The 12,283-nt window shown below is 47.0% G+C and overlaps 1 protein-coding gene across 1 annotated transcript in view; it reads right to left on the reverse strand.

Moving 5' to 3' along the window:
- Positions 1-710: 710 nt before the first annotated feature.
- LOC119384062 (smoothened homolog) overlaps positions 711-12,283 on the reverse strand; it is a 126,126-nt gene continuing 114,553 nt past the window's right edge. The window contains 3 exon segments of the mRNA XM_037652349.2: positions 711-1,235; positions 1,238-2,812; positions 3,562-3,705. Coding sequence (XP_037508277.1) covers positions 916-1,235; positions 1,238-2,812; positions 3,562-3,705 — 2,039 coding nt within the window. The 3' untranslated portion in view covers positions 711-915.

Here is a 12,283-nt window from a genome sequence, read left to right on the forward strand (position 1 = left end):
TAATGTCATGTAAACCATGCTGTACATGCGTGTCATGATTTGCACGATAAGACCTGTCACTTTGTCATACACCGCGATCTCGACCGGATCCTATAACAAGTCATGACCAGCTGCTGGTGCTCACTGATCACGGTGATGATGACGTTGTTCAAGAAATGTCAGGAAATTCTTCCACACATGCACACGGGTTCGTGAAACGTGAGTGTGTTCTCCATCATAAGGGACAAGTATAAGCACTACATATCAGCTTACCGCTTGTGGTGTTGGTAATACTACCCACGTTGCTGTTGGCAGCGTTACCCAACCATAAACAACTGGTATATATAACACATATGCGGCTCTTCAAAGTATATGTGTAGGTATAAAATGTGACGTGGTAAAATGGCATTTTGTGATGTGTCGCTCAGTAAAAAAATTATGCCACAGTCACTTTCCCGCCGCATGCTTCACATAACATCGACTCCCACGGCACGTGGGATCTGCCGAATTTTTTTTTTTTGCTATATGTTATCACTTCACTCTGTAATGCGTTCTGGCCCCTTGAAGATGTAAATAAATCAATAAACTAAATCATGCTGAGAAAAATACTGCGAAAAAAAAAATTCTGCAAATTTGATAAAACAGCATATACGGTGCCTATTTTCCCACAAGCTGTCAGCGTAAATATATTCACTGTAACAAAAATGAAGCTGCACTGAAGCTCTTCTTGAATGTTTTATTGTGCCTAACACTGCATGTAAAGAGTCACAGTAAAGCTAAAAACTATACAACAATTAACGCATGCCTGGTACCACATGGCAGCCACTGTTCTTGAAGCCACACAGCACTGACGACTATTTTCCTTCTTGAGCATGGAGGAATGAGATGATAAATCTGTGAAGATGCAACAAAAGAAAGACAAGCACTAGTTAAAAGTCACCTAGACACAAACCCTGGCTCTGTGAGACCTTGTGGGCACCCACTGCTGAGGTTCTGTTGGTGTGACGGCGTCTCGCAACATCCATTGAAGGCAGGATGCTGAGAAGGTGATGGTGCTGCCAGGTGGCCACTGGTGAACTGCTCCTGTGGCTGAGGAACGGCTGCATGACACTGCTCGGGACACTGTGCTGTACAGTTATTTCCAGCAAAACTCTGCAGCTCGCCGTCTGCGCAACTGTTTTCCACTGGAGCAAAGAGGTATGTGTGACAGCTGTGTGGACCATCTGAATTCGTATGGCCGGACGTGGTTGAGTCTAAGTGTTGGGCTCAGTGCTTCCAGATGCTATTCCCGGAAAATACTGGTCCATGCATAGTGTTCCTTGCTGGTATCCACTGTTGGATCCGTGCAGGTACGACGATGCGTGTGGTAATGGCAGCTCAGGGCCATACAATGGGCACGAACAATGCTGCAGACCTTGATGCACCTGCTGGTTGCAAGGAGGCCATGATGTCTGAGTATTGTTGTTGCTACTGCAAGGGTCACAGATGGCTTGGCAGTCGTCGCGACATCTCAGTGACACGCTGTCGCCATGCTGCTGGGCCAGAGGTGACAATGCAGCAGGTGATTGAGTCACAGGTGGAGATACAGAACTGAATCTGTGCAATGGTGTGTTACTCTTTGATGCCTGTGATGAGAGCCTTGGTCCAGGAGGTGATTTCGATACCCTTGCCCTAGACAGTGCCGATGCATTGGACCACCTTGACTGGCCGGACTTGATCTCTCGCATCTCTATTGTCTCTGGCACGGCAGCTGACCTGTCACTCTGTGCCTTCCTCAAGGGAGTCGGTGTCAGGAGGGTCTCTTTGTTCTGTTCAGTCTGCGTCTCCTGGTGTGTCTGAGGTCGTGGTGGTGAAACCATTGCTGCCGCAAGTGCCCTCTCACGCTCTTCTACCATGCGCTGAGCTGACAGCATGTGGGGACTACGTATGCCTGCATCTGTGAAGTCTGAATCTGATGTTATGATTGGTATGAAGCCTGTCTCACTTGAACTGTCTGGCATTGGATGCAGTGGAATGAGTGGTGTATGCGCCGGGTCCAGTTCAGGGTACGATGCAAAGCCCTGGCCGTACGGGTACAGGCCGGGAGGGTAGAAAGGAAAGCCCGGGTAGCCAAATGGCGCAGGATATCCAAAAGGAGGTATGGTGGCTTCAGGTGGAGGGTGTCCTGGCAGCCGGAGGCCATTCAGGTAGCTCAGGTAGGCAGTGTAAGGGTTGGCTGAAGCCAGAGCAGGGTAGCCTGGAAGAAGCATCTGAGGAGCTGCTGGGTTGGGCGGGCCAATTGGAGCTGTGGCAGAAGCCCCATTTGCTGCCACAATTGATGGACTAATGTTGTCCGCAGCGTTGTATGTTGCAGTACCACTACGTCGCATAGACATGCGTGTGGAACCCGATTCAGACATGCCATGGGTGAATGGTGGGTTGATGAGCAATTCATTGCGCCTTTGTCCCACAACAGATGGCCTCTGCAGAGACAAGTGGTTTTGGGTGAGCACACTGCCAGGGTTTAAGTCTCCCGTGCTTGTCGCCCGAGCCACTGATGCCGGTTTGGGAACAGTTAGCGTACTGTGCAGGCCACGTTGAAGCGATGAGGCTGCCAAGCTTTGCATGGACGAGTCACTGCCGCGCCTGATGGGTGCCGTGTGAGGGAAAGGTGAGGGTCGGTGAAGAGCTGCCATGTGCAAGAGTCGCTCACGCTCACGTCGAGTCTTTCGACGTTGGTGGCGGGCGATCGCGCGTTGTGCTGCAAGCCACTGCTGCTCTGCTGCCACCTGGTAGCTCATCTGGGAGTCGAGAGACTGGCGCCGCACACTCAACGAAAGCTGCCGGCTAACATCTGCAACAAGAAAGAACAAGACTTAGCTGGACACCACTCCACTGAATGCCATTGTGCAATAAGTTAACCTTACTAAGCGAGTACACTACTTGGGTCTGGCTTATTGAGGTAATAGAGAACTCAGCAGATCAAAAATCAAACACATTCCGAGGATAATGAAGGGAATTGCAATAAACATTGTTAACGTGGATTTTTGGGCTAGCAGAATGGGGCATAGTGCTAACACACACGGACGAGGAAGAAACAGGACAAGCGCTTGTCCTGTTGTCTCTTCCTCGTCCGTGTGTGTTAGCGCGATGCCCCATTCTGATGCAATAAACAGTTTTGAATAAAAAGACGAGGACGCCGATCACAAGAGAATCAAAATGCATTGACGTTTTGGCTCCTAGAATGGGAGCCTCGGTGCTGAAACATCAATACATTTTGATTCTCTTGTGGTCAGCGTCTGTCTTTTTATTCAATGATTCTTCCCAACCAGACGGGTGTCCATCTAAGCCTTGATTTCATAATAAACAGTCTTCTTGCTTGCCCCTTTCTTTTCTTTCACTAGGTATCCAACCACAGTTTTATGGTTGTTCGATCTGTATTAATGGGAGTCTACTGTGGTTTAGTTCGACATTAGAACATAGAGGAAGGGTGAACAAAAGGTGAAGTAGAGCATGGAGTAAATAAATTTTTCCCATACCCCATGACAAGGGGTATGGGAAAAGTGTGCGCCGATACGCTTAACCATCTTGCTGGCTACTTACCAGATGTTGATGAGTAACGCCGAACTGGTGGAATTGCACTAGGCCCTGCTACAGCACCTCGACGATGCAGAAACCCGGGAAGTGCCGCGGCCCAAGTGGAAGACAGGTCTTGTGATGTCACACTGTTCATGTCCAAGTTCATCCCTGCACACCAGACAAGAATGAGGCCAAAGGGGACCACATTGAGAACTTAGCTGGTCTTCATGCAGGAACTGCTGGCATCCCAGTGTCTAACTCTGAAACCTATGTCTCATTAAATGGACACTCCTGTTTAACCTCTGTGTGACGAGCGGTCACTTGGATGGTGCTAATGCAACAAAGGATGAAGTTACATTGGTTGTGAAAAAAACTTTGTTTGGCATAGGCCATTTAGAGCAGTAAGACAGTGTGTGTAACTATTTGGTGCGGATTCTTATTACTGTTCAAACAGGAAATGCTGCTCAAACAATGAGACAATGCCAACAGTCAGAAAGCAGCCATCAATCAAGTTTTTTTTTTTTTCACGTCTGAGAATGCTATATTTTGAAGGGCCAGAGTAGGGGCTAGTTGGTTGTACATAGTTGACACTTGCGACGCGCTGTCTGAACACAAAGAAAGACAAAGAAAAAACACACACACGTAGTACACAACATGAGTGCGAACTAACAACTGTTTATTTGATGAAAAAATGACCAAAATATACAGGGTGAGAAAGAAGGACACCGGTAGCGTGCACAAAGCACACAACAAGAGAAGAACCATCCACGTCTCGCCTCAACCCTGTCCATGTCTTATATATAAAGTTCTTTGTAAAAACGACACTTCACCTTCAGTCAAATGTATCCATGGCGTACTAACACACAAATCATCGCCAATGTTGCACATCGAGAAGGCTTCGATGACCTCCCTTTCTCTTGTATCTCTATATTGCGATACAACTGTGCTGCTTTCAAGGTCTGGCTCACAATGGCACCTGCTGCAATGGGTGGCTATGTTACCCGGGTGACAAATGTGTTTATTGTTATGATTATGCTCACGTAAATGTGTTAATGCACCTACCAGTTTGTCCAACATACCATTTTCCGCATGATAAGGGAACACAATATACTGCATCTTTTTCACAAGGTACAAACTTGCTTACATGATTACCAGAACATAATTGATTTTTCCTCTGATTATCACGATTAACTTGGTGAAAGAGCGAAATTAGTTTGTTAGGCGCTGTGAAGGTCATGGGGATGCCGTACCTACTTGCAATCTCTTTCAGTCCATGTGAAACACCGTGGGCATAGGGCAAAACTATATGTCTCTCCCTAGGCTTTTTAAGAGCCTCTCAGCCAGGGAGGTGATCACGGCATCAGGGTAAGTGCTGTCCCTGGGTCTATCTACTTGCTTCATTTCACTTCGTGCTACCACGTGGTCAAACGATCTTTTGCAGCTATTTTTGCAGCTATTCAACATGCACACAAATGCAACACTTCTTTTCACATGTCCCGAGCTATAGCTCAACAAACGCTCTGTCCCGTGTCCTTCCTTGTGATTGTGTTCTCTCGCGCCTTAAAAGCAATTACGAAGCTCAACAAACATTTATCTCCCCTTACAGCGTATCCCTAGCACGTGTGTCCCTCACCTTCCGAAATCGAGATATCTATAAGTTTTATGCCAGAAATCGTAGGTAATTCGTAGGTAATATCTAACCATGAAAGGTGATCTTAAACATTGCAACGATATCTTCTGCATTTATATTTCCACTCTTTGACATAGGGAAACATAATAAGAAATCATCAATGTAACAAAAACATGCCACAGCATTGTACCCTTGCATACGGGACTGATGAAGTGTCATTTTTACAAAGAACTTTAGAATTACGCCTAGTGCACCGCCTATAGAGGTGCCACTGATGGCCACCTAGCGGGCGCCGCCGACAGTACGTGTGGGAAGCCGAGCAGACGACAGCGCCTTGCATAGCTTTGCTGTGGGGAGATGGATAAAGTTCGCGGATGCTATTTCCCCTTCGTTCGGGTGACATACAACTAATTCTGCGCTGGCAGCTGCAGGAAAGGCGCGGGCCTCTAGGAAAGTGGACTTGTGCACGATGTTTGTCACAAACGAGTGCTTCATGAAGCGCATGTCGCCGATTTCAAATGACGGCACGAAAGCCCGGCGCCGACGGTTCGTGCGCTACAGAGCACACACATCGAAAAAATAAGTATCAAAAGGTGCCGAAAGCCTGCCTCTGCAGAAGACGCCGCCGAGACAGCCAACACCTGCGAAAGATCGGGATATTAGAGAAAGCAGAGCAGCGCCAGCGGCGCCGTCTGATTCTGCAGACGAATCGGGGAGAGGATTTAGCCCTTTCCCTAGCTTTCGCTGTGCTACGCACAGACGAAACATGTACTAGAACCTTCCCAAATACAGACGTGAGCCGATACAGGCAATACAAGCGCGCGGCCGTGGTGACGGAGGGTCAGTCAGTGAGGAGTCAGTCAGCAAAGTTATGTCGTTCTAGTGATAGCACTGTTCGCTCGACCACAGAATACGTATTTTTTGATGAGCTAATGCGTTGAGTAAAGTATCAAGAGATGAGGCCGCGGGAGCAGTGACAAGTTTTGAAGAGGGTCGCCGAGGAGACACGTGATGACCGACTGCAAAGGAGAACGAACGTCGGCATGGAGTGAATCGTCAAGTCGGTGAATATGAAAGGTGCGTCGTGCAGACCAGTGTAACCAGCTATGAGGTGCAGCTCGTGGTGAACATCCGCTTTGTTTTGTTTACAAATGTTACGTCTCAATCACTTCTTGTTCTTTCTGAAGTCAACCATTGCTGCATTTCTTTTCCTGTAAATAATAAATATAGAACGTTTGAGCAAAGTGCCCTTGGACGGTGGTCAAACCGAACTAACACATGCTCAGGCTGCGATAACTTTGGTCACTTACCACTACCAGTGTGAACATGATCGAGTGCATCTAACAAGCACCAATATGGCAGAACGAAAGCATGAGAACATGAAGTGACATATTAACTCGCACAATGAAGCGGCTCTCCTTTCCCAACGAATAGCTGCGATCCATTGCTTCCGTCGCTCTTGCTCAGGAAGCCTTGCGGTAAGTGAGTAAAACCGTGTTGCGAGCAAGTTTTTCAAGGTGTTTGAGCACTCCACTCCACAGCAATTGTTATTCGACATTTCTTGAAGTTTCGGCCACCACACATACAACGAACGTTGCTTATTTTATTATGGAAACGTGAACAACATGGAAACACACGTACAACGACGTAGGTAACCACGGCGGCCGTCTGCTTGCTTTCGCGAGAGTAATGACTGAGTTCGCCGCCTATGATGCTTCCGTCGGCACGCACTAGGTGTATAGGACATGGATAGACTTGAGGCTTGACATGGATGGTTCTTCTCTTGTTGTGTGCTTTGCGCACACCACCTTTGTCCTTCTTTCTATCACCCTGTATTATTTGTAATTTTTTCATCAAATAAACAGTTATTAGTTCGCACTCGTGTTTTGTACCATGTGTTTTTTTTTTGTGCGTCTTTCTTCGTGTTCAGACAGCGCGTCACAAGAGTCAAGCCATACATTGGCTGCACCGCAACACACAAGACATGCATTGAGGCGAAGCATTAGTGACAAGGGTGAACGTAGCATGTACAGTTTATGCGAGCAACAGCTGTTCTGAGACATCACTGAAACAGAAAAATAAACCAAACCAACATACAGAAGTCTACTAATTAAAAAAATTGTTGTGAATGAGAACCTTACTAATGTAATTGCCCGTGCAGAGTACGTTGTCATAGGCCCAACTTAGTATGACTAATGCCCCATCGTTCTTAATGACTATTAACCATTAGCTGTCCAAATAGCTCTAGAATGCCTGCATGATATGCAGCAGAAAGTGTACGCACAAATAATGAATGCTGATTAGACCATTTATCATGACCCCAGGCTTCATCGCAATAGATATTTATTTCATTACTGTGAAACCTGTCCATTCAATGTCGGCCATGGCAGGAGAGGCCCATGGGGTTTCCCTAACGAGCATTGTGGCAAAGCAGCACAGACAACGGGATGAGAACATACAGGGACACAATGCTACAATGTTCATGAACCAACTAGCCCTAACAAGGTTCCACGAAGACGTTTTAAGGTGGCAGGACTCCATCATATTTAGCCCCCGTCTACCACTTAATTTAAATTATTTATTAACTTAGGAAAACTTGCATTTTTGATTTAAGAAAAGCATCACACACTGCATCTGCACTTCAGTAGTTTGTGAGCAGTGAGAACACCACATGGCAGCAGTGCTCAACACATAGTGGAATCGATTAGAAAGTTTTGGAGACTGAGAGCCACTTGTGTGCAACTTGTAGCCGTTTGGTGATGACGCAGGCTGCTTAAATCATTTTTCATAAGGAACACGTGAGCACGGTAATGTGATACTTGCGGCCCGCGGCACGTCGGTGTTCCCATGGCTTAGTTTCTATGCACTCAGGTTTGCCACAGCACTATGTCGGTTTGGTACCAAATGTGCGACAAGTACTTAGATGTCTGCTAGTGGACTGCTGACAGCACACTAGCACTTAGGCATAGTGTTACTATCGATACATTGAAAAACATTCTGCAGCGATAAGGCAGTGCTGACACTGTGGTTAGACCAATGCTGACTGTGTATGCTTTAATACGAAAAAGTGCATCAGTGAAAAGTTGGGACTGTGGCAATGCGGAAAAGTTAATGGGGTGTTTGGTGCCAGGAAACACTTCAGGCCAGAACGACTACACACTGTGTAATAAGCAGGTGAAAATAGAGAACTTTGGTGCACACTGCGCTCACATGGGTGCGGCAAGGTGTGGACAAGTAGAATTGAAGCAAAATAGTGCAGCTGGATCAACACTGCTATCTAACTTACCACAGGAGAAATGTATTTTTAATTTTTAATACGATCATGTTTTTTCAAAAGACTAACTTTGAATTCAATGTTTGGACATAAAACCTGTGAATAGAGTAAATATCATCAATATCGAGAATGGTGACCAGGACCTCGTGCTCGTTCTTACCCTTGTTGCCTTTCAAGCTGCTATCTCACATAACATTTTAACAAGACTGTTTGTTAGTATTTACTTAAGGCCTAGTTAGTATTTACTTAACCCCTTAACTGCTTTGGACGAGCAGAGCTCGTCCTGCCCAAGCTGTCCCCAAAGTGCTTTGGACGAGCAGAGCTTGTCCTAGCAGAATAGGTACTCCCCTCTAGCGTTCAGGACAAGAGGCGCTCTTCTACAGCTTAGATTGCGTGTAATCCACCAGATGGCAGCATTTACTTGACAATTCATTTTTCTCCTGCGGAAAGAGCACGGTTTTTGTAGAAAAGATGGCTTGCGGTGGCGGCCACCCATGCATAGCTGGCTCGTCAACACGAAAAAGAAGCTTTTCATTCTCGTCATCTTCTTCGAGTGATGATGATTCGGATACAGATGTTTATCTTGTGTGCGGAAATGAAGACAGTGACGGCGGTGAATTGAGCATCTCCTCCGGTGATGATGAAAACAGCTCGGAAGCGAACATCGCGAGTGCTCGCCAGTGGATCCTGCTTGATGCGGACAATCCTCCTGTGAAGCCTCCTCGCTTTCCATTCTTGGCCATTCAAGGCAAGACTTTCAACTTGTCATCGCCAGATGATCTTACGGAATATATTCAGCAGTTTCTTCAAAAGCGCTTCATTTGCTCTCGGAAGCGAGGAGAAAACGGGAAAAAGTTGAGAAAGGAAACTCGCTTTTGGTGCAGGAGCTGCAACAGGACCCCTTGTGTTATTCCGTGTTTTGATTAGACGAAGTATGTGGTACAAATATTTTTTCAGCATCGACTAGCTACTTTTTAGTACAATCAGATTCGAAATCAGCAATCAAAAAATAGGCACTTTAGGTTGGGAAATTTTCAAAAAAATAAAGCACTTAAGGGGTTAAGGGGGGGTGCGGGGATCAAATCGCGAAAATAGCCAAAAAAAATCAATTTTTGGAAAACACTCGTTTTGGCATCTCTTGCCTCTTATTTAGGCAGTATTTAAACGATTACACTGAAAATGCACTCTAAGTGCCCCCAAAAAATAATTTTGTACGTGAGGTCGGTGAGAACGAAGCCCAAAATTGCGCTAAAATGGCGCAATTCACGGTGTCGTCTCGTCTTTTCTGTCACCGAGCGCCGCCACCTTGGCATCGTTTCAAAGCTCAAAGTTCCGCCTTTCTGTTGCCGCCCTTCAAGCTTACGATCACCGCATAGAAAAAGCGCAAACAACAAAAAAATCGAAGGCGTTCTCATGAACCTTGCAATGTATGTGGCACTTCTATTGTCGGAGCGCGCGACACTGTTGAGAGGCGCTTTTCTACTGGTTGTTGCCACGGCAACGGCCGTTGTGTTTACGAGCGGAGTGCTCGCTGCTTGATCACTCCGCAGCCGTAAGCATATCATCGCAACTGTTCGAAAGGTGACGCGTGTACGGGAGGCACAGTGCTGAGCCTCTTTAGTTTCGTACGGAGGAAAACAGGGGACGGTATCGCATGGATCGGGCGAGCCAGTGATTAGATCGGGGCGTACCGACTGGGTTGCCAGCACGTCGTGTCATCCCTTGCCGGGACGGTAATAAAGCGACAGCGATGTAAGCCATAGCGCTTTATCATCAAAAGGCTTACTACCTATCAGATGACGCGCGAGTGCCGCTTTACCAGCTTTACTTCGGAGACGATCTGCTGACGTTTGCTCTTGCGCCGCACCGCTGAGACCCGAGCTTCGGGCGCGTGCGTTTCTGGTCCAGTTTCGATAAAACGGGCGTCTAATGTCCCCACTAGCGTTCTTGTTTCACTTAGAAAAGTTAATACAGTAGAACCCGCTGATACGTTTTTGAAGGGACCGTAGGAAATAAACGTAAGAGACGGGAAACGTAAGAGCCGAAAAACAGGAAAAACGGCAAAATATTTAGTGGTACAGAATTTTATTTCAATTCTTACGAGCAGCACGAAAATTGGCGCGCTCAGCCGCGATCTAGTCGATGGATAGAAACGCGGAGCTTAGGACGGCCTTATCCACAGAAATGTAATCAACGTATGTGATTTTTTTAACACCAACAGCTGTAGGCATGAAAGAACTAAGCACACGCAATCACGACCGGCGCGGCGAGTCCGACCGCGAACCGCACGCACGACCATGCGAGCTCTAACCAGCTCGAACTCCTCCCGTTCTCCGACAAATAACAATGATGATGAGTCCATAGAGTTTCCTAAAATGACCTAGAGGGAACTCTGGCGCTGCGATCGTTCAGCCACCATGGGAATGATGGGTAGTACACGGATTTGCCTAGTCTTCGTGCTTGTGGGCTTCGAACGCACTTGTGGCTTTGTTTATTGCTATGTTTTGGTTTTCTTTCGGATAAAAGAATGGATCGTTGTGAACTTCGTGACCAGATTTGAATCGGTGAGCCTAAAGAAGTTAAAGTGGTGAAGTGAAACTGCTGATTTCTGCTCAACTTCGTTTTGCGACAAAGCGGATGCAGGCGACGCGGAGCCAAACGGAGCCAAAAGAACGAAGTTTAGACAAATCCGTGCTACTACCCATGATTCCCATGCTGGCTGAAGCGCGATGCATTGCAGCTCCCATAGACACTAGCGCCAGAGTTCCCTCTAGTAAGTATTGTAGGAAACTCTATGGATGAGTCTACGCCAACGCGATGGCAGAAGTGAATGCCAATCTCGAAGGCCTTGCTTTCGCAAGCAATTACGTCATACACGCCATGTTTGTGCAATGCAAATCTTAGAGGCTATGCTTTTGTCAATAGTAAATGCCAATCTCGAAGGCCTTGCTTTCGCGAGCAGTTACGTCATAGACGTCATCTTTGCAATTTGAATCTCGAAGGCCATGCTTTGGTTTGCATCAATTGAAGGATTCTGTTGCTTGCGCCTCTTATGTGGCCAATATTACGGTCAAACGAGGCCAAGCTGCGTGAAAATGCACCATGGCCGCTCTCTTTGGTAGTCACTCGGTCGGCTCCGGGCGCACTTCGCGACGTATCATACGGGAACGGTCCGACAGTTACGACGTAACAGCGGGGTTCCCAATACATTGTATCCTATGGGAGCTATGCCGGGACCGGCGGAAGACGACGTAACAGCCGGGAAAACGCAGCAGTGAGGAACGTAACAGCGGGGTTCTACTAATGTGAGAAAACGAGTCTGCGCTACAGTTCGGTGCGAAGTCGCCGTCAGCTTCGGGCTACCGAGAAGGCGTTGGCTCTGTGGCGCGGGTGCGGTTTATCGTACAACGAAATGAATCTTTAGGCGTAAGTACCGTAAAAACCGGAATATAGGTCGAACCCCCCACTTCTAAGTACTGAAAATCAAAAAAAAAAAAAAAAGTACATGGAATAGCCAAAGTATCAGAAGGTGCGCGCCTTTACCGTGTAACAAACGCAATTTCAAATGGTGCACAGTAAAAATGCCATTTATTTACATGTAAGTTCCACATGGCAGAAAGCCAGAAGATAGGCTCAAGTATTATCGTAAAACGTCACAACCGTCTTTACAGCATTAATTTGGATGCACTTTGAGGTCCCCGGTAGCAATCACGACGCGTGCGCGGCTCCCGGTTAAACTGTGCAAACCTTCGTTTCCACCTATAGATACGCTGCGGTCTGGCACTGAAAGAGTTTTCTTCTGATCGCTGCGTGTCGTGATGTGATCCTTCAGCGTCCGTCAG

Source organism: Rhipicephalus sanguineus, chromosome 2, assembly GCF_013339695.2.
Source record: "Rhipicephalus sanguineus isolate Rsan-2018 chromosome 2, BIME_Rsan_1.4, whole genome shotgun sequence".
In the NCBI taxonomy this organism is placed as follows: Eukaryota; Metazoa; Arthropoda; class Arachnida; order Ixodida; family Ixodidae; genus Rhipicephalus; species Rhipicephalus sanguineus.